The sequence below is a fragment of the Heptranchias perlo genome, chromosome 23 (assembly GCF_035084215.1).
Source record: "Heptranchias perlo isolate sHepPer1 chromosome 23, sHepPer1.hap1, whole genome shotgun sequence".
NCBI lineage: Eukaryota > Metazoa > Chordata > Chondrichthyes > Hexanchiformes > Hexanchidae > Heptranchias > Heptranchias perlo.
This window is the reverse complement of record NC_090347.1, coordinates 33105491-33127658: the sequence shown is the minus strand read 5'-3', so window position 1 is coordinate 33127658 and position 22168 is coordinate 33105491. Positions and strand designations below refer to the sequence as shown.

The window sequence follows — 22168 nt, the reverse complement described above, 5'->3', positions numbered from 1 at the left end:
TGCGGTGGAGAGGAGAGGAACCTTCCTGGTTGGTGTGTGGTTCTCCCCCAAAGCTCCACATGTGAATGCAAACAAGACGGTTGCTATGGGCACGACACGCCGACCTGCCCAAAGCCCCAGCGTCTCTCACTCAACTCCAGTCTTCAGATCGCGGGCTGTCCATGGACGGCAAGCACTCGCTGCAAAAGTAAAAACTAAAGCGAGAGAGAGAGAGAGAGAGAAAAAAAGAGCAATGGAGGACACCAGTTCTGACAAGAGGTGGGATTTCCTCCAGGACTATGTCCTGAAGGCCATGAAACTAAAGGCTGACCGCTGGCACAAGTGCACTGGCACCGAGGAGCACCGCCTTGTGATCCAGGACTTTCTGGAGAAAACCGATCAGATGGTGCTGGTGGTCTCCCTGAGCCCGGCCGGCCACCTTGTGCCCACCCTGGAGTTTCCAAACCTCAGCAAAAACAAAGCTGTTTTCTTCGTCAAAAGACACAAAGATCAACTGACCGCAGAGTCCATGAAGACCAACCTGGTGTTCGGAGACCTGGCTTACTGCCCGCTGGAACAGTTCTCAGCCCTGGTCGACGAGGTAAGCGTTCACTTTACAAGATCAATATGTCTTAAACTAAGGCGTTTTAGCCGAAAATGCTGGGAATGCACAGCAGGTCGCTGGAAAAAAAATGGCTTAACATTTCAGGTGTCGATCCTCTGGGCAGAACAGGAAGGTAAGAAAGCCCCTTTCCAGGACTAAACGAGTTGTGGGGTTTAATATACAGAATACTGTCCTGCTGTGTAGTGGCAGAAAATTCTGACATACAAGTTTCCAGCATTTGCATTTTTAAATTTCTATTTATTACTGCTGATTGGAATTTTGGTTTATTTCTAAACTTACCCAATAATGTGTAAAGGTGCAAGCAACCGAGACAGGACATTTTCTTTTGGTAGACATCTAAGTATAGGAATTTTAAGAACTCTTGGTTTCTCTAAGTCTCACTAGAACCAAGATATTAGAAAACAGCTTCAGGTCCATGTTGCATCACACTGCTTTCTTAAATACACTGACAGAGAAGTTGTTTTAAAAAGGACTCAATTTGGCCATTACCCTTTTGGCTTAAAATGTGGTGTGTCTCGCTATTTCCACATTGGGAGTTAGATTCTTGAATACCTCCCACGGTTTACAATGTTAACATGAATTCAGTTAATTGGCATTAAGTAGGGGAAAACAGAAATACAGAAGAGTGTGAAAACTTTGTAGCAACATTACTGAAATGTACTGAAATAAAACTAAGCTTAAAAAGAAAGTCACCCAAAGCAACTTGAGCAAAACTTTCCTTTACTCAGGAAGATATTATTTAATGCAGTATCGGATCCATTGGTTATGGTGACTGAATAGCTCAGATTTTGTTTTTATTAAGTGGGATTGTTTTGGGGATTGCATTCCACATTTCCATTCATTCATAATTAGAACCAATGGTTTCTGGTGACTAATTCTGTCAAATTCTGCTTTTATTACATGTGATTTGGGGATTTTAATAAGTGTTTTGGGGATGTCATTCGAGGATTCTGTTCATTTTGCGACTGAAACTATAAACACATGGCTTTCATCACCATGTCATGTGTAAATGGTTTGTTGAGTATTTTGGGCTGTTGTTGCTATGGATTACAGATTACCTCAGTCTCAGCCCATAACCCATAATAAGTATGACGGGAGGCTATATATCAATCTTCAACTACATTGCAGCCAGAGTTAAAAACAAAAAAAGTGTCATCTCGAATTTATATCTATTATTTCTGACAAATTGATGCAACTGATTCTGTCAACTCTATGAACACTGCACTGCGTAAAACAAAAGGAAATTCTATTGGTGGAATCTATGATTTTCTGTAACTTTTTAACTGGGTATCTTGGGGTGAGGGATGTGAATAATTAGCCAGGTCTTCTACTCCTGAATATTGTCCAGTGATCTCTGTTGTAAAGCAGAAGTGTTGAAGATTGAGTGAAGACAGCGTGGCTGTGATACCCTCCACAGTCTAACTTGCTTTCCAGGCTCACACATGTACAGGAGGACTGTTGGTGTCGATGGAACTGTATACCAGCAAGAATTTTCAGGAGAGAAAGGAAGAAAATTTAGGAGGAAACGCATTTTACAATCACCCCCGAGAGCTTAGACCAGGAAATTCCCAGGTTCAATTTCCCCTCCCCCCCAGTGTATGTTGCATTGGCTGATCTCAGCTAGTATGGGTGCTACCGTTAGCCTCTGTATAGAGGCGGCAAAATTGACTAGGGTTCTTGATTCCGATTCCTATCCAATAACCCCGCTGAATCATAGAATCATAGAATCATAGAAGTTTACAACATGGAAACAGGCCCTTTGGCGCAACATGTCCATGTCGCCCAGTTTATACCACTAAGCTAGTCCCAATTGCCTGCACTTGGCCCATATCCCTCTATACCCATCTTACCCATGTAACTGTCCAAATGCTTTTTAAAAGACAAAATTGGACCCGCCTCTACTACTGCCTCTGGCAGCTCGTTCCAGACACTCACCACCCTTTGAGTGAAAAAATTGCCCCTCTGGACCCTTTTGTATCTCTCCCCTCTCACCTTAAATCTATGCCCCCTCGTGAGAGACTCCCCTACCTTTGGGAAAAGATTTTGACTATCTACCTTATCTATGCCCCTCATTATTTTATAGACTTATAAGATCACCCCTTAACCTCCTACTCTCCAGGGAAAAAAGTCTCAGTCTATCCAACCTCTCCCTAGAAGTCAAACCATCAAGTCCCGGTAGCATCCGAGTAAATCTTTTCTGCACTCTTTCTAGTTTAATAATATCCTTTCTATAATAGGGTGACCAGAACTGTACACAGTATTCCAAGTGTGGCCTCACTAATGTCTTGTACAACTTCAACAAGACATCCCAACTCCTGTATTCAATGTTCTGACCAATGAAACCAAGCATGCTGAATGCCTTCTTCACCACCCTATCCACCTGTGACTCCACTTTCAAGGAGCTATGAACCTGTACTCCTAGATCTCTTTGTTCTATAACTCTCCCCAACGCCCTACCATTAACGGAGTAGGTCCTGGCCCGATTCGATCTACCAAAATGCATCACCTCACATTTATCTAAATTAAACTCCATCTGCCATTCATCGGCCCACTGGCCCAATTTATCAAGATCCCGTTGCAATCCTAGATAACCTTCTTCACTGTCCACAATGCCACCAATCTTGGTGTCATCTGCAAACCTCCTAAATTCTCATCCAAATCATTAATATAAATAACAAATAACAGCGGACCCAGCACCGATCCCTGAGGCACACCGCTGGACACAGGCCTCCAGTTTGAAAAACAACCCTCTACAACCACCCTCTGGCTTCTGTCGTCAATCCAATTTTGTATCCAATTGGCTACCTCACCTTGGATCCCGTGAGATCTAACCTTATGTAACAACCTACCATGCGGTACCTTGTCAATGGCTTTGCTGAAGTCCATGTAGACCACGTCTACTGCACAGCCCTCATCTATCTTCTTGGTTACCCCTTCAAAAAACTCAATCAAATTCGTGAGACATGATTTTCCTCTCACAAAACCATGCTGACTGTTCCTAATCAGTCCCTGCCTCTCCAAATGCCTGTAGATCCTGTCCCTCAGAATACCCTCTAACAACTTACCCACTACAGATGTCAGGCTCACCGGTCTGTAGTTCCCAGGCTTTTCCCTGCCGCCCTTCTTAAACAAAGGCACAACATTTGCTACCCTCCAATCTTCAGGCACCTCACCTGTAGCTGTCGATGATTCAAATATCTCTGCTAGGGGACCCGCAATTTCCTCCCTAACCTCCCATAACGTCCTGGGATGCATTTCATCAGGTCCCGGAGATTTATCTACCTTGATGCGCGTTAAGACTTCCAGCACCTCCCTCTCTGTAATATGTACACTCCTCAAGACATCACTATTTATTTCCCCAAGTTCCCTAACATCCATGCCTTTCTCAACCGTAAATACCGATGTGAAATATTCATTTCGGATCTCACCCATCTCTTGTGGTTCCGCACATAGATGACCTTGTTGATCCTTAAGAGGCCCCACTCTCTCCCTAGTTACTCTTTTGCCCTTTATGTATTTGTAGAAGCTCTTTGGATTCTCCTTTGCTTATCTGCCAAAGCAATCTCATGTCCCCTTTTTGCCCTCCCGATTTCTCTCTTAACTCTACTCCGGCAATCTCTATACTCTTCAAGGGATCCACTTGATCCTAGCTGCCAATGCATGTCATATGCCTCCTTCTTCTTTTTGACTAGGGTCTCAATCTCCCAAGTCATCCAAGGTTCCCTACTTCTACCAGCCTTGCCCTTCACTTTATAAGGAATGTGCTTACCCTGAACCCTGGTTAGCACACTTTTGAAAGCCTCCCACTTACCAGACGTCCTTTTGCCTGCCAACAGACTCTCCCAATCAACTTCTGAAAGTTCCTGTCTAATACCATCAAAATTGGCCTTTCCCCAATTTAGAATTTTAACTTTTGGGCCAGACCTATCATTCTCCATAGCTATCTTAAAACTAATGGAATTATGATCACTGGTCCCAAAGTGATCCCTCACTAACACTTCTGTCACCTGCCCTTCCTTATTTCCCAAGAGGAGGTCAAGTTTTGCCCCCCCTCTAGTTGGGCCATCCACATACTGAATGAGAAATTCCTCCTGAATACACTCAACAAATTTCTCCCCATCCAAGCCCCTAATGCTATGGCTGTCCCAGTCAATGTTGGGAAAGTTAAAGTCCCCTACTATTACCACCCTATTTTTCTTGCAGCTGTCTGTAATCTCCTTACATATTTGCTTCTCAATTTCCCGTTGACTATTTGGGGGTCTGTAGTACAATCCTATCAAAGTGATCTCTCCCTTCTTATTTTTCAGTTCTACCCATATAGACTCCGTGGGCGAACCCTCGGATATATCCCCTCTCACTACTGCCGTGATGTTCTCCCTAATCAAGAACGCAGCTCCCCCTCCTCTCTTACATCCTGCTCTATCTTATGTCTACGATTTGTTAGCCTATTGGCACTAACGCTTTCATCTCATGCATGAGTAATGTTTCCATGATCATGGTACCAAAGGGCACTGACATCCACTGCTAATTCTTTTTATTAAAAAGTTTCAGATTAAATTTTAGATAAAAACTCAAATTTAAAAATGCCCAATGTAAAGTATTTCTCTGGTCTGCAATCAGGACATTTTTAAGTGTGCATTTCCCCATCAACCAACGTGGCAGACATAAATTGAGTTCTTCGAGTTTCAAAAATAAAGTGTCTCACACAAAATCTCCCAGGTACGAATCATAGAATGGTGATAGCACAGAAAGAGGCCATTCGGCCCATCAAGCTTGTGCCAGCTCATTGTAAGGGCAATCCAGTTAGTCCCATTCCTCCGCTCTTTCCCTGTAGCCCTGCAATTTTTTCCCTTCAAGTATTTATCCAATTTCTTTTTGAAAGCCACGATTTAATTTGCTTCCACCACCCTTTCAGGCAGCACATTCCAGATCATAACTACTTGCTGCGTAAAAAAGTTTTCCCTCATGTTGCCTTTGGTTCTTTTGTCAATCACCTTAAATCTGTGTCCTCGGTCTTGACCCTTCCGCCAATGGTAACAGTTTGTCTTTATTTACTTTATGATTTTGAACACTTCTATCAAATCTCACCTCTCAACCTTCTCTGCTGTAAGGAGAACAACCCCAGCTTCTCCAGTCTATCCACGCAACTGAAGTCCCTCATCCCTGGAACCATTCTAGTAATTCATTTATGTACCCTCTCTAAGGCCTTCACATCCTTCATAAAGTATGGTGCCCAGAATTGGGCACAATAGTCCAGTTGTGGCCAAACCAGTGTTTTATAAAGGTTCAACATAACTTCCTTGCTTTTATACTCTGTGCTTCTATTTATAAAGCCCAAGCTCCCATAATGCTTTTTAACCGCTTTCTCAACCAGTCCTGCCGCCTTCAAAGATTTATGCACATATACCCCCACGTCTCTCTGTTCCTGCATCCCCTTTAGAATTGTACCATTTAATTGATATTGCCTCTCCTCGTTCTGCCTGCCAAAATGTATCACTTCGCACTTCTCTGCATTCCACCAGCCTGTTTATGTCCTCTTAGAAACATAGAAACATAGAAAATAGGAGCAGGAGTTGGACATTCGGCCCTTCGAGCCTGCTTCGCCATTCAATATGATCATGACTGATCCTCTATCTCGATACCATATTCCCGCTCTCTCCCCATACCCCTTGATGCCTTTTGTGTCTAGAGTCTACTTCTTCTGTCTCTTGAAGTCTATTACTATCCTCCTCACTATTTACTACATTTCCAAGTTTTGAATTTTGAAATTATGCCCTTTACACCCAAATCCAAGTCATTATTGTATATCAAAGAAAGCAGTGGTCCTAGTACCGACCCCTGGGAATACCACTATATACCTTCCTCCAGTCTGAACAACAACCTTTCACCACTACTCTCTGTTTCCTGTCCCTTAACCAATTTTGTATCCATGCTGTCAATGCCCCTTTTATTCCATGGGCTTCAGGTTTGCTGACAAGCCTGTTACATGGCACTTGATCAAATGCCTTTTGAAAGCCCATATACAAAACACTACTGGAAGGCTGTTTCCAGTGGGATTCCGCAGTGCTCAGTACTAGGTCTCTTGCTGTTTGTGATCTATATTAATGATTTGGACTTAAATGTAGAGGGCATGATTAAGAAGTTTGCAGATGGTACAAAAATTGACCGTGTGGTTGATAGTGAGGAGGAAAGCTGTAGACTGCAGGAAGATACCAGTGGACTGGTCAGGTGGACAGAAAACTGGCAAATGGAATTCAGTCCGGAGAAGTGTGAGGTAATGCATTTGGGGATGGCAAACAAGGCAAGGGAGTATCCAATTAATAGGAGGATACTGAAAGGTGTAGAGGAAGTGAGGGACCTTGGAGTGCATGTCCACAGGTTCCTGAAGGTAGCAGGACAGGTAGATAAGAAGGCATATGGAATACTTTCCTTTATTAGAATATAAGAGCAGGGAGGTCATGCTGGAACTGTTTTGGCCACAGCTTGAATACTGTGTACAGTTCTGGTCACCACATTGCAGGATGTAATTGCACTCGAGAGGATACAGAGGAGATTTACGAGGATGTTGCCAGGACTGGAGAATTTTAGCTATGAAGAAAGATTGGATAGGCTGGGGTTGTTTTCTTTGGAACAGAGGAGGCTGAAGGGTGATTTAATTGAGATGTACAAAATTATAAGAGGCCTTGATAGAGTCGATAGGAAGGACCTATTTCCCTTAGCAAAGAGTTCAATAACCAGGGGGCACAGATTTAAAGTAATTGGTAGAAGGATTAGAGGGGAGCTGAGAATTTTTTTTTCACCCTGAGGGTGGTAGGGGTCTGGAACTCACTGCCTGAAAGGGTGGTAGAGGCAGAAACCCTCAACTCATTTAAAAAGTACCTGGATGTGCACCTGAAGTGCTGTGACCGACAGGCTACGGACCAAGTGCTGGAATGTGGGATTAGGCTGTGTGGCTCATTTTCTGCCGGCGCAGACACAATGGGCCAAATGGCCTCCTTCTGTGCTGTAAATTTTCTATGATTCTATGATTCTAACATCAACCGCATTGCCCTCATCAAACCTCTCTGTTGCCTCATCAAAAAACTCAATCAAGTTAGTTGAACACAATTTGCCTTTAACAATTACGACTGTGTGTACTCACAGACCGGTTTCTGAAAAGAAATTGTGTAACCGAAGGAAACGTTGACCAAAAGGATCTTATATCATCATTGGTTTGAGTATTAATGGTGGTACATTGGAGCACCTACCCATGGAGCCACATGGTGGAGGGATACCAACTAGATCTCTTGCACTTTGTTGATTTCCCAATTTTAGGCATTTTCTTGAAGCCGTGCCTCTTTCCACAGGCAGAGGAAATTCAGAGACCCTGTTCTTGCTGGCCCACTGTACATGCTTCCTGGTGGCTGGATGTAGAGTGACATTGATAAAAAAAATTAGGAGCCAATTGATCAGCTATCTTGTTGGCTGTAGGACATATGTGGCCCAGTGATAGTTGTACTGGGAGAGAAAGAGGGAGGAGGTATAAACTTGAGGACTGTTAGCATTTCTGCTCTGATATGCAAAAGAGACCAATTCCCCATCCTTTGATCTGCCTCAGTAATCTGCTGTTGGAGTTTCTTCAGTTAGCATTTTTGATCTGTATTAAACTTATTTCTTGCTACTTTGAGATAAATGTGGTATTTTAAATTTTATTTGATTTTTTTTATCTGAAAATAAATTTAACTGGAGGAAGGAAGAAACTGGACATTCTAATTTAGATATTGTGTGAGTCTAACTTCACAAACCTGAAACATCTTTAAATCGGTCTCACCAGTTTGGATGATTTAGAATCATAGAATCATTATGACCACCTTTTTAACACAAATGAATGAAGCTACACAATGTACTGAAAGTGGAGTGATCAATTTATTATGGGTCTGTCCTTTGAAATGTGTTCAATAATGTGACACAATAAACACTTGCAATTATTGTTTTGATCTTCATTGCAGTTGCAAGAGAAAGCTTGTCAAAAACTAGACGATTCACTCTCTCTATGACAATTTTATTCCCATTGTGTAATACTATTGCATAGCTTCTCGGACCGTTCCATTCTGTTCCTCCATAGCTGTAAATACTCCCTCCTCCCTGCCTGCTCATTGTGTTGAAATCAAGGCTTATTGTACTATTGTCTAAACCAACTCATTCTTTCCCAGGACCTCAAAGTGATGGAGTTCCTTTTCTCCTTCAGACCTCCATTCCTCCTCTGTGCTTTTAAAACTCTTAAACTCAATATTATTCTACTTTAGCTCTTCCACCTATCTTCAGAAAAAGAAACCGATGAGGAGACCACATGATTTTATCTAATGGGTAAATGAATGGATTGTGAATAAAGTCATGCTGACCCATTCTTTCATGTGGGAAATATACTGCTTTCAAGAAATTAAATTGTTTGGCCCTAACATCATTGATGATGAAATCTCCCCAGTGTTTTTATGGTTTTTCACTTGGTCTTGATCCCTCTACGCAATCATGCAAAACAATCTTTGCCAATCTGTCATCCTTTATTCTGCTTGCATATCCCAACTATTTGAGTCATCTTTTGGATTTACTTGTTTCAAACATCTTTCATGTTGCATTGTTTGAATTATTTCCAAGGCTATGAATCCCACAAATGTCTAGAATGGATTTCAAGGAGGTCCATTTTTGCCTTAACATTATTAGTGCATCTTCTGCCCTGAGGCACTGTGTTTCACTACCATGCAATGAAACAGCCAGAATCAAATTTTCACATAACTGGAGTTTTGCTTGCAAAGAGATGTTCTTTACTTTCCAATTCTTCTTCAAGTAGTAGCTACTACCTCTTGATATCTTGGGTTAGATTTTTAACTTACCGACCGAGTAATTAAAATCAATTGAAATGAACATCAGGCAGTTTCTATAATGAGCGGAGGACCTGCAATGGCAGTTTTACACCCGAGTGGTCAATTGAAAATCTACCCCTTTGCCTTTCAACTTTGGTGGTGGTTTAGACTATAGGGCATGACCCTTCACCTCGCTCTCTAAATTTAAGAAAAACATTTATGTACTGCAAAAGCATTACTAGTATCCATAGAACAGATTGTGGTACTAACCTAGAAAGATGAAGAAGATCCCAGATTTGACCCCTGGTCTGAGCTGAGTTAGCTGATGTCAGGTGAAGCAGGAGTGTGGGGAGAGGGAATATAGTTGGTCATACTGGACTAAGGACACAGAGTTCCAAATATCCATCAATCACTAAAGGGAAGAATGCATGTATAGATGTCAGGTGAGGTTGGGAATTAGCTCATTTATGATGCCCTCATAGCTGAATAGCATTGTGGCACTTACAGCCCAGTCTTGCACATGAAGAAAGGTCACTTGCCTGAGATATTGGAGGTACTGTCTTCACGGCACGAGGAGAGAAAAGGAGAGAACATTGGACAGAAGACAAAAAAATTTGAGTTTGTAATATTTAGCAGTACAAATAAAATGTTGCACATTTGGTCTTATCATTGCTAGATTTTAAAATTAATTTCTCAACATGATCTATATTATTACATGAAGAGCTCAAAACAAACAAAATAACCGGATAGCTGCCAGACTGCTTAGAGGCTTGTTGCTTGGTAAATTAGGTATTAAGAGGACATTCCCAATGCTAGTTAACTCCATATGTCATAAGGAGCGAGGGATTTCTTGAACAGAGGTGTGAGGTGGATACAGGACTCAATTAAGTACTGTATATAGAATGAGGTGCTTAGTGACAAGCTATACAATGTAACCAAAGTGAGTATGTGTGTTTCTCACAACAAAAGGCTCGGTTACTTCCATTTCCTGTTGCTAAGCAAATGGTTTCACAGAGGCTGCCTCATTGACTGTGTTGTGATGAATGTTGTGTAGGCTTTGACTGTAGTTATACTGCACTATAGATCTGAAACTGGTAGCTCTGGAGTGCAAAGTGCTAGCAGCAATTCCAGAGTTATATTATGGCTGTGAATCACACTTTACCTATTAGAAGAAAATTCTTCTTAAGGGCATAGCAAGGAATACACTTATACATGTTTCAATTTCCTGAGACAGCAAAAAATGAGTGCCATTTCCTGCTCAGTGCAGCTCCTACTCCGATCACATGCTGCTCCAGTGATTAATTGGTGGTGTGGAGGGGAATTCTTGCAACTGTTTTTAAAGATATGTGATGTTGCAAAATTATTGCAAGAATTCCTGCCCATAGCAGCATTTATTTGCTTGCAGCAGCACTGAGCAGAGAAGGGGTGGGGAAAAGAGCACTGAGGAGAGAGAGGAGAGTGCCAGCATGAACTGGGGGAGGGGGTGAAGAGTGCTCGGGTGAGCTGGGGGCTGAGGAAGGAAAAGGAGAGTGCCACTGGGAACTTGGGGGAGTGAGGAGAGACTGCCTATGTGTCATGGTGGCAACCGTGTAAATTATTTTAATACAACTAGTAACTTGCCCATGGCATTGCCCATGGTTGGTTGATGAATATGTTTTCTTTGTTGAAGATTGCAGATATTAATTATTCTTTATTTTGATATTGTACCATTTCCTACGGTAATATTTTATGCAATAGAGATATAAAAAAATCAGTAACTAACAAGGAATTGTTGATGGTTTTTCCAAATGTTGAGAATGATTCAAAGAGACAGGCCATTTCTGACTCCCTTCCTTGCTCACTTCTTGCCACTAATATTCCCCCTTCTATTTATTTAACATTTCTGAGATTTCCTCCTTCTACTTCCCCTCATGTCTCTAAGATTTTCATTCCTGTTTTCTTGTATGTTTAAAGTTAATTAAATGATATGACTGTTTTATTTAAAAATATCACACGTCAATAGCAGGAGTCGTGAACAGGCTCCGAGGCTAGATCTAGGTTGGAGGCAGGCAACAAAAATCAGACCTTGCAACCAGCCAGCAAAGAAGGGGAGTCACAATGAAAATAGAGCCCCTAGAGTTGGGAGGCTGCCAACTTGGCCGCAGGCGGTGGGTAAACATTGAGGTCGACCAGGGAATGAAAACTGCAGTAGGTCCAGGCAGCAGAGGGTTGGCAAACATCAGGGCTATGGCCAGAGCTGGGAGAGGAGTGGGACTAGAGGCAAAGAGCAGACAGCAGCGGGGATATCACAGATATTCATTTTAAATATATTAAACACTTATTAGCTATTATTGAATATAATCAATAACATTATCTTTTTGAATCTTCTTATCTGAACCTAGTCAGACAAACTGAGTTGTTTATGTGCTGGGGGGATGGGAAAGCTCTAGAGCTCCACCCGATGGTACAGCTGGAACTGCTGGTGTGACAGGAACCCGCAATGTCTCATTGCTCAGATTAAAATGGGGTATCCAATGAAAGTATTACCTACAGGCATGGGAGGGAATCGTGACAGCCATCCATTGACATTTTAATGTTGCAAATCCAATTGGAAATGTTTGCCTATCTTTTCAATGGAGCACGTCGCCCATGTGCTGATTTAATACAGATAAGAATCAGGTTTAGTAACATACATATCTGCAGTCGAGAAATTAGAGAAAATCCACTCAATATTTGCCACTCTTCTGCCATGCAAGTGATAGGATTTTAGACATCCATGTAGTTCAGGGTTTGACCAGCCCACTGTTCTTCCAGTGTATCTATATGCCACAGACCTATATTGAGTCAGCTTTTTTGAAATGATTGGTCATCTTTTGCTAGATTTCTGGGTTTACTGCTTGTACCAAGATACTGCTGCTTCACTTTGGAACCTTGCTCTCTGCTACTAGTGGGAATTCCTGATCTCAAGAAAAATCAGGGATTCTCATTTGCAGCACAGGGATGGAGTTACAACTAGCACAGACTGTAAGGAGCAAATCAAGGAGGTGGAGTGTCTCTGTGAATTGAGAGAGGAAAGGACGTTTGGACCAGGAAAGAACTCCTCTGTGAACTGGGGTGAGGAATTTAGAGGGAGTAAGTGCTGCTGTGAAAGGCAGTGGAGTGACTGTTGCCTTTAGGGAAGCAATAATCTGATTGTTCTGTTGAATATCAATAACCCAAATGTACGTAAGTCCTATATGATGTTTGGTGATATGGAATGAGGGGGTGATTTACGCTACTCTGATTTGACCAGAGCTCTGTCATTCTCCCTAGGTGGTAGTGCCGGTTTTGACCAACAGCAGGAATCAAAACAGTTGGCCGCAGGTTGTGTCCCAAGATGTCATGCGTCATGTCCACAGCCTGAAGAGCAATGTCTTTGTAGTCGTGGGTCAAGTGAAAGGCAAGACTCTGCTGCCTTTGCCAGTAGGAGCAGAGAGAGCTGCAGATGCATACAAGTTGGAGAAAAAGTAAGGACCATATTTTTTAAACTTCTCTTTGTGAGGAAGGGTGAGATTCTCTTTTTAAGACCTTTTTCTCCTCTCCTTTCTTACTTTCATAATGCTACAAAACATACACTGGCGATCTCCTCCTTCTATTGTTAGCGAGCAAATTATTTTAATTAACTGCTTCCTGCCTTGGAAAACACGTGCATGCTGCAATAGAATGAGGCAAAATAGACTTGATTTATTTTTATTCGACCAGAAACTTCATCTTCGCTGCACTGGTTTAGGGAGGCCTTGATTAGAAGCCAAGCAGTCAAGGTGAAAACTGCCTGGCCTCTTTTCACTTGTCTTCTTTGTGCCAGTTCAAAAATGCCACAACTGGAGGCCGAGAATAGGTCAACAGCCCATCCTGTGACCCACTGCGACCAGAAAGAGGAAGAAGGAAAGTAAAAATTAGTGGGTAGCATGCATTAGAACAAAGTTGTCTGCTATAGGATATCAGCTAGACATTTAGGGCAGGATTTTCTGTACTGAATGAAGTGGCCGGGAGTGGGAGGTAGATTCGGGAGTCAACCTGTGGGGCTTCCGATGTCGGTTGCCACTTCCAGGATTTTCCATCGGATGTGATGGACAATGTTAGAAAATGCCTACCCGTATTTGGGGATATATTCAAATGATAGAGTAATGATGGGAATATGTCATGTGATGTATTTCCTGTCAACATCTTATAAATGCAGTTGCATTTCTGGCTATTCCTCGAATTCAGCGTTGCTAGGTGTAGTGGTGGGGGTGGGACATTAATTATTATGGAGCTTCAGAGCCATTTTCAAAAATTTCAACCAAAAAAAGTTTCTTCCAGTTGGCAGTCACTGATCATGATTATCCTCCCCCTCATACCCCAACCCAAACTGGTGGTGCAAACACCACTGGGAGCCTGCAACAAAAATTTAAATGAGCCTGACCCCGGAAGATTCTGCAGGCAGCACTCAGGGGAGTGCGCATGTGCAAAGACCACTCCACCAGTAATTTGACAGGATTCCCACCTGATCAAAAAATCCATATGTGTCAATATTATATGTAATATATTTCTCTCATCTCTTTGCAGTGGAGACATCCTAGACAAAGGGATTGTACATGCTGTTGAATCCGTTATAATTGATTGGAGCCACCAGATCAGTGAGGTGCTGAAGAGAGACTCCTCTGAACCTCTGCTGGAAGGCTGCAATCCCAACCCGAACGTGGAACTGGAGTTCTGGAAAAGCAGGTAATAGTGCTTCAAAATAACTCGGAGTTGGAGAGAGGGAGCCACCATCAGGGACCCGTTAAAAACATAGCTACAAAAGGTTTCTATTAAAATTCTTTCTTTCTACCTGCTTCTTTTGCTTTATTTTTTAATTAAAGGGCCATTTTTTTTGTAGGGACGTGTTTGGCAATTATTTTTCTTTGATCAAAAGGTAACACAATCACACCAAAATACACCATTGTGATGAAATTGACATTTGCCTATTTTTCTTCCCTACAAATAAAAGTTTGCAATTTTTTTTCACTAAGACTTAGCTCCCACAATGACTTAGCCAGTTTGTCCAGTGAGAAACTGAGCCACACAGACCAGGAAGGTACCAGGTTCGATCGCTAGTCTTTGCTGAGTTGATCTGAACCAGAGCAGCATGTAGGGGCTGTTCAATGGCCTCAGTGCCCACTTCTTAGGGAAAGTGATATCGGTCAGGGTGTCTGCTCCTGATCGCTATCCATTATTCCAAACCATAGAAGTTTGCGAGGACTTACGGGGGTCATTAGATTTCTGCCCGTAAATGCCAACAGATTTCTGTGTTTATTGACTTGCCAGCACTTATTTCTGTTACTGTACACTGAAATCTGCTCTGCAATGATAGCACTGGCTTACTTTGAATAGCTGACAGTGCCTTTCCAATGGTTTGTTATTTGTAGGAGTGTCCCACATAGGGAAGGGATTGAAAACCACTGACACTAAATGCAGCGTATGAATTGCACTTTCATGTAGGTAATTATGACGTACAAACATGTGAGTGTGATGTATGAAGGAGATTTCAAGGTAGTTAAATGTAGCCTGCACATTGTATTAATTGTAAAATCTGAAAATTTCACTTGTGTAAGGGAACTAAAAATCAAAACCAAAGGTGCACTCTAGTTTAATTTACTGTATTTAGAGTGACCATCCATGATATCATGAACCTAATGTCATGTAATGTCATACATAACAGAAAGCAGAGAGTACAAAACAGAAAACAAGGAGTCGGGGTTAAGGGTAGTTACTCAGAGTGGCAAAAGATGGGATGTGGTGTTCCACAAGGATCGATGCTGGGACCACTGTTGTTCACCATTTACATAAACTATTTGGACTCGGAAATTGGAAGTACAAATTCAAAATTTGCGGACGACACCAAATTAGTGGGTATAGTTAATACTGAGGAGGACTGCGACAAAATACAGGAAGACATCAATAAACTTGCAGAATGGGGGCGTAATTGGCAAATGAATTTCAACATGGATAAGTGTGAGGTGGTGCATTATGATATGGAGGAATAAGGAGGCCACATACTGCTCAGAAAATAAGAGTCTAAACGGGGTAGAGGAGTGGATGGATCGGGGGGGGTACAGATACACAAATCACTAAAAGTAGCGACGCAGGTTAATAAGGCCATAAGAAAAACAAACAAATCACTGGGGTTCATTTCTAGAGGGATAGAATTGAAAAGCAGGGAAGCTATGTTAATCTTGTACAGAACCTTTGTTAGACCACACATGAAGTACTGTGAACAGTTATGATCTCCATATTATAAAAATGATATAGAGGCACTGGAGAAGATGCAAAAAAGATTTACTAGGATGATAACCCAGAACTGAGAGGTTATATCTATCAGGAAAGATTGAGCAGGCTGGGGCTCTTTCTTCTACAAATGAGAAGACTGAGGGGTGACCTGATAGAGCTCTTGAAGATTATGAAAAGATTTGTTAGAGTAGGCGTAGAGAAGATGTTTTCACTTGCGGGGGAGACCAGAACTTGGGGCCATAAATATAAGACAGTCACTAATAAATCCAATAGGGAATTCAGAAGAAATGTCTTCACCCAGAGAGTGGTTAGAGTGTGGAACTTGCTATCACAAGGAGTAGTTGAGGTGACCAGAATAGATGCATTTAAGGGGAAGCTAGATAAACACTTTTGAGGGAGATAAGAATAGAAGGATATGTTGATGGAGTTCGATGAAGAAGGGTGGGAGGAGGTCCATGTGAAGCATAAATACTGACATAGACCTTTTAGGCTGAATGGCCTGTTTCTGTGCTGTACATTCTACGTAATTCTGTGTAATGAATACCAATATGAATCATGGATCTAATTACTGTACATGTTTAGTGATGAAAACTTTACATGTTTAAGGTATTTTTCTCTATTAATTTCTGGTCTCCCAGCATCTAATGTCATCAAATAGGCTGCTCCTAAGTCTTTGACACTGTCCTTCTGAACTGGCCCCTAGGAGGGGCGTGCTTGTACAGGCATTCCTATACAGTGGCATGGGCAAGAGCAACTTGGTAGTGTAGGGGACTGAACCTGTGTCTCATGACTGCTGTGCATTGTTAATCTACTTATTCCTTCCACACAATACCAATAGCCATTTTGAAGTGGAAACATCTTCTCTATGTCTACCTGAGCAAATCTTTTCATAATCTTAAAGACCTCTATCAGGTCACACCTCAGTCTTCTCTTTTCTAGAAGAACGAGTCCTTCCTGATAGGTATAACCTCTCAGTTCTGGTATCATCCTAGTAAATCTTTTTTGCACCCTCTCCAGTGCTTCTATATCATTTTTATAATCGGGAGACCAGAACTGTTCACAGTACTCCAAGTGTGGACTAACCAAGGTTCTATACAAGATTAACATAACTTCCCTGCTTTTCAATTCGATCCCTCTAGAAATGAACCCCAATGCTTTGTTTTCTTTTCTTATGGCCTTATTAACCTGTGTCGCTACTTTTAGTGATTTGTGTATCTGTACCCCCAGATCCCTTTATTACCCTAAGATTTATTTGTAGATTTGTACCTGTACTTATCAAATGCTTAGCACTGAGGGAGTTCCTTGAAAGTCCAGAAGGAATCAGGACAGTCAGAATAATTCACAAAAGTATTCCTTTCCATCCTTGGGGAATCTGCGATGCTTTATTTGGTGTCAACTCCTCCTGACTTGTTAGGTTTGTAATGCACCACATGAAGCATCATGAATGAGGAGTTGCCTCTTGTCATTTTGTAATGCAGCTCATGCACGCAGCAGAATTTACCATTCTCCCACATTTTGCTACTTATTTACTTCAGGTGTATTAATTTCTGCCTGTGAAAGTACTTTTCAAGAAGAGATAAACAAAGCTGAACGGCCGTTTAAAATGAAAAGCTCTCTCTCTTTAGGTAGACGAGAGTGATTAAATGAGCAGTGAATGTTCCGCAAAGAGAACCTCTGTCCTATTCCCATTCTATTTTGGGCGAGCAGTCGGATCAATAAAATGACCTTAGCTCTCCTGGATGAGGGAAGTACAAGCCAAGGTACCTCTTCTGGTTGCTATCCAGTGACAGAGACTGAAAAGTGTGCTTGTATGGATGTTTGGTGAGGAGAGGATCAGGCTGAAATTTGCTGCCATCTGCTGTTAAATAGCTTGTTGACACTCACGGTCTAAGCTCAAACATGAAGAATGGCCATATTGGAAACAACTGTGAAATCACGCCGTTCCAACGAGCCAACATTCATTGGGAAGGAGGTGATAACATTACTGCAAAAAGAAGTAATATAATAAAGGAATAAATGGCATTGAACAGTTTCTCTAGGAAACTAACTCAAGGAAAAACCTATTGGCAATTATAATATAAGGTTAGTTGTGGGTCTTTGCTGCAGTTACATGAAACTACTTGCGTTCAATTGCATGACTTTTGAAGCTCGGTCGGTAGTTTTTGAATTATCTATAGGTGTGCACTGGAGAATGGTTTGTTACTTGTATTGCCAGTGCTGTATTGTCAACCAGATGTATTCTTGATGTATTCACTAATTTTTCTTTTGCTTGACGATTTCACTCCGTCTTAGATGCACCAACCTGGAATGTATTTATGATCAACTAAGATCCAGAAAAGTACAAAAGATGGTGGAGCTGCTGGAGAGGATGGAGAGCAGCTATTTCCCAGTGTTCAAAACTATGTTCAGTGACGTTGTTGCAGGTTAGGCCTCCTGAGAATATCCTCTGAGCTCCCTAATTGTTTTGGTGCCCTGTAAATTGATCTTTTATTTTCAATATTGTGTATACACTATTATGTCAACTTGCATGTTTCATTTTTCTGGGTCACTTTAATTATGATGTATATGAAGACAAGATATGTAGATAGTTGTTTATAAAACTGTTTCAGTGAGCTGTTTAATGAACAGGGAATATATTTAACAGAGCTGCATAAGATTTATCAGTCATGAGCTGTACAGATAGAATGTCCACTCCGGCCAAAAATATAAACATAGCTACGAGTAGCAAGCTGTGTCCATAATGTGGACCATTAACGTATTCTTCATCCTTTCACTTTCCTGCTTTCTTCCTCTGTTTCTCTCTCTCTTCGCCGACCTCATAGCTCTGGGATTTGCAAGCGTTTTCTCAGTAGAGACAGTGCTACCCCAGAATTTGCAATAGCGGCAAACACTTTCTATTAAAATTATAAGCCCCATTGCATTAATGGAGCTATATCGCAATTGCTGTGAATGCCGGGATAGCCCTGTCTCCATAGCTTTCTCCTATTTTGTCTTGCTCTCCAGCAAGACAAAGCAAAAGAAATGATGGAAATTGCCAGCAGCGTGCATACATCCTGAGATCACCACCCTGAGACATTGTTGTGTCCTGTATAGAACTGCCAAATGTTTGAGGGTTGGTAAACTGGATAAAAGCCAGTGTAACTGATGTTTGGGGAAATGCTAAACTTTCATATGTAATTTAACCATGGGCGATTAAAAAGGTTTTGCAGTGTCTAATTTTGGGTTATTCTTTTACTGTCTATTGCCAGCTCTGACTGAGGCGAGGGATGTTAACCTGCACTTAAAGCCACTCCAGCGCCATTTTGAGGATATTGAGAATGTGGAGTTCAATGAACTGAAGCCTCCTATTAGCTGCCTCATGCACTTGGTGTGCCTGATCTGGACTAGATCCAAGTACTACAACACTCCAGCACGTATCATTGTCCTTCTGCAGGAGAGCTGCAACCTCCTCATTCAGCAGGTATAGTGTTTGACACTGCTGTGTAAGTACAGAGAAATCTCATCCCGGTGTAACTATTCTGTTTCCAATGACCCCCTGGCCCCATCCTCTTTGATCCGTGTGGATTTATTTGTGACAACGATGGGAAATTGAATACAGGTGCCAGTGTGCTTCCCTATTTGCCAGTGTTTTTCTTCCAGTTCCCTCCCCATCTCTCCTGAAAGGTGTAACTTGAAGTGGGATATGGGGCCCGAATTTAGCAGGCCTGCGGGTTCCCAGCGGGTGGTCCTCCGGGAGCGTGGTCAACACGCTCGGCGAAATTAGTGGGTTGCCCACGCGATCGTAGCAGGCAACCCACTAATAGGAATCAATTACCTGCTCCTCCGGGGTCCACGGCGCTGGCCTGCGCGTCGGTCGGGCTGCGCATGCGCAGTACGATCTGTCAGCTGGAGGCTCTCTAGTTAAAGGGGCAGTCCTCCACTGACAGATGCTGCAACCAATGGGACAAATTGCAGCATGGAGCAGCCCAGGGGGAAGGCTGCTCCCAGTTTAATGATGCCTCACCCCAGGTATCATCAGATGGGGTGAGGAGGAGGGGGAGGACACAGATCTTCCCCCCGGCGGGCGGGAGGAAGCGGTCTGCCTCTGCCACCAAGAAGGCCTGGCTCGAGGTGGCAGAGGGGGTCACCTGCGCCACCAACATATCGCCCACCTGCATACAGTGCAGGAGGCGCTGCAATGACCGCAGTAGGTCAGCCGCAGTGAGAACACGAAGTCTTTCCCCTACACTCCGTTTGCCACAACACTGCCCCCACCCCACATCTCCTTCGGCACCGCCAACACTATTCTGTCACATCACCCTTCATACCCACTCACACCCCATCCTCATCGTACCTCCACCTACTCACCTCGCCAGTACTCACCCTGCCACTAACACGCAACCCACTCCTCATACAATCTCATTGCTCCATCCCATACTCACCCTCTCGTGCATCTCCCTCACGGCCAGCCTCACTCAACCTGCCACCACCTGTGCTGCAGCCACAGGGCATGCATAACATATGTGCAGTAGGCAGCGTAAGGCAAATGTCTCGTCAGCATGAAGGGGGTGCACAAGGGTGTCTGAGGGTTTGTCATGGGTGTTACCCATATTGAATTTCAGAGCAACAAACAGCACACATTATATTGACACCACCACTGCCATGTCTCCGCGAATCCTGTCCGTTGTGTCCAATAATGCCCGCTCCTGGGTATCACTATGAGGACCCACCACTGATGCCACCCATCGTGTTACTGCAGAGTAGGTGCAGGTGTATTTGCAGGGCTCGTCCGCGCAGACGACTGAGAGACATCGGCGGTGTAGCCGGCTGCACCCTGGAAGGATGCGGAGGAGAAGGTGTGGAGGGCAGTGGTGACTTTGCCAGCGACAGGTAAGCAGTTGGTGCTGGGGCCAGCCAGGAGCAGCTCGGCATGAAAGAGGCTGCAGATCTCCACGACTACATGTCGAGCGAATCTGCGCCTCCCTGTGCACTGCTGCTCGGAGAGGTCCGGGGAGCTGCGCCTCGGTCTGTGGACCCTGTGGCGAGGGTAGTGCCCTCTGCGACGCGTCTCTCTCTGCGGTAGCCCTCCCTCCTGCTGTGCAGGTGGGCGTGCAACAACACCGTGTTGGGGGGATCCACGTCTCTGCGGCGGACGGCGTGGACTGCGAGGCTGCTGGTGCTGGTCATGCTCTTCGTCCTCCGAGGGTCTCCACACACCACCCAACTGGCAGGTGTTGGTCTGAGGGGTTGTGCAGGGTAGGTGTGTGGTTCCTCGGACTGGGGCTGCGGTTTCGTGTCGGTCTGTCCTCTGGCTTGGCGGGGGGTGGTGGAGGGCAGGGGTTGCCCTATGTGACGCGATGGCCTCCTGCGTGGGTGAGGGCTCTCCCCCGTGGAGCGCACCTTGGCACCTGCCACAGGCTGCTGGCTGCAACACGCCTGGTTGGAGGGAGACTGTTTCCCCCAGTGTGGGAAACTCACTGCCTTGAACCGAAAATCCCACACTTCCTCTTTTGACAGCTGCTTCAGCTCATTAACTGACCACAACGAGCAAGGTAAGTACTCTCAAGTGGAACCCCGCTGGCTTTAATTGCCTGCGGGATTCCCACCAGCGGGGCTTTCGCGCGCAGCCCCGCACGTCAGCGCGGTACCCGGAAGTGGCCGGGATTTCGTCGCGATCCGGTCACGTGACCGGAGATCGGGATTTTCGGGGCCACCCCGCTGGGAACCCGCCGGAAACACGATCCTAAAATCGAGCCCATGATGTCAGCAACCCTTCAGTATGTTGCCTAATTGGCTAAATGCAAGTTGTTGTTATTCTCCATCTGAAGCTCAGACTCTAATTGTCAACATGCTATTTGACCATTGACTGGATTCTCTCCTCACCTGATATCATCTTTCAAGCAGGGATTCACAGGATAGTTATTGGGACTTGGGATACTAGTATATTTCTGGAACCCTTTCTGTTCTCCATAGCTCAGTACCATACTGCGTAGTACAATTAGTCACAGGAGATAACACTTTCTTAAGAACATAAATTAGCTGCTTGTATTGTCTCTATGGTCTTCCCACAATATACATCTTCCTGACTGAGAAAGTGTTACTCTGCAATCGTCTGCTCGGAGGTGCCTATAACCCTGTGATATGGTGCGTTGGCAGCGCAATGCAACGATGTCACATTGTAACCAGATCTTTTCAGGCTATGTGCCTGTGTATAGCTCATGGCTTCACGAGTAACTGCTCCCTATTCCAGTTCTATATTCAGCAGGTTATTGAAAGCTGGCACATGTGATTAACTAGAATGGCGGTCAGTTGGAATGGAGATTAACTGGAACGGAGGCTGTAATCTTAACTGTAACAAAAAATCTTGACTTCCAAATCAGTATGGAGCTAGAAATTCAACCCTACTTTTAAAAATAATTATAAAAGGTACTTTTGTTTTAACACCCTTCTTAAAACATACTTCTTTGACCAATAT

The 22168-nt window shown here is 43.5% G+C and overlaps 1 protein-coding gene across 1 annotated transcript in view; it reads left to right on the top strand.

Annotated features, from left to right (window-relative positions):
- The first annotated feature begins 232 nt into the window (after positions 1–232).
- Positions 233–22168, top strand: part of LOC137341235 (dynein axonemal heavy chain 9-like) — a 422940-nt gene continuing 401004 nt past the window's right edge. Inside the window, exons 1-5 of the mRNA XM_068004307.1 lie at positions 233–580; positions 12736–12929; positions 14011–14169; positions 18007–18137; positions 18963–19174. Coding sequence (XP_067860408.1) covers positions 233–580; positions 12736–12929; positions 14011–14169; positions 18007–18137; positions 18963–19174 — 1044 coding nt within the window. The remainder of the gene's footprint in view (positions 581–12735; positions 12930–14010; positions 14170–18006; positions 18138–18962; positions 19175–22168) is intronic.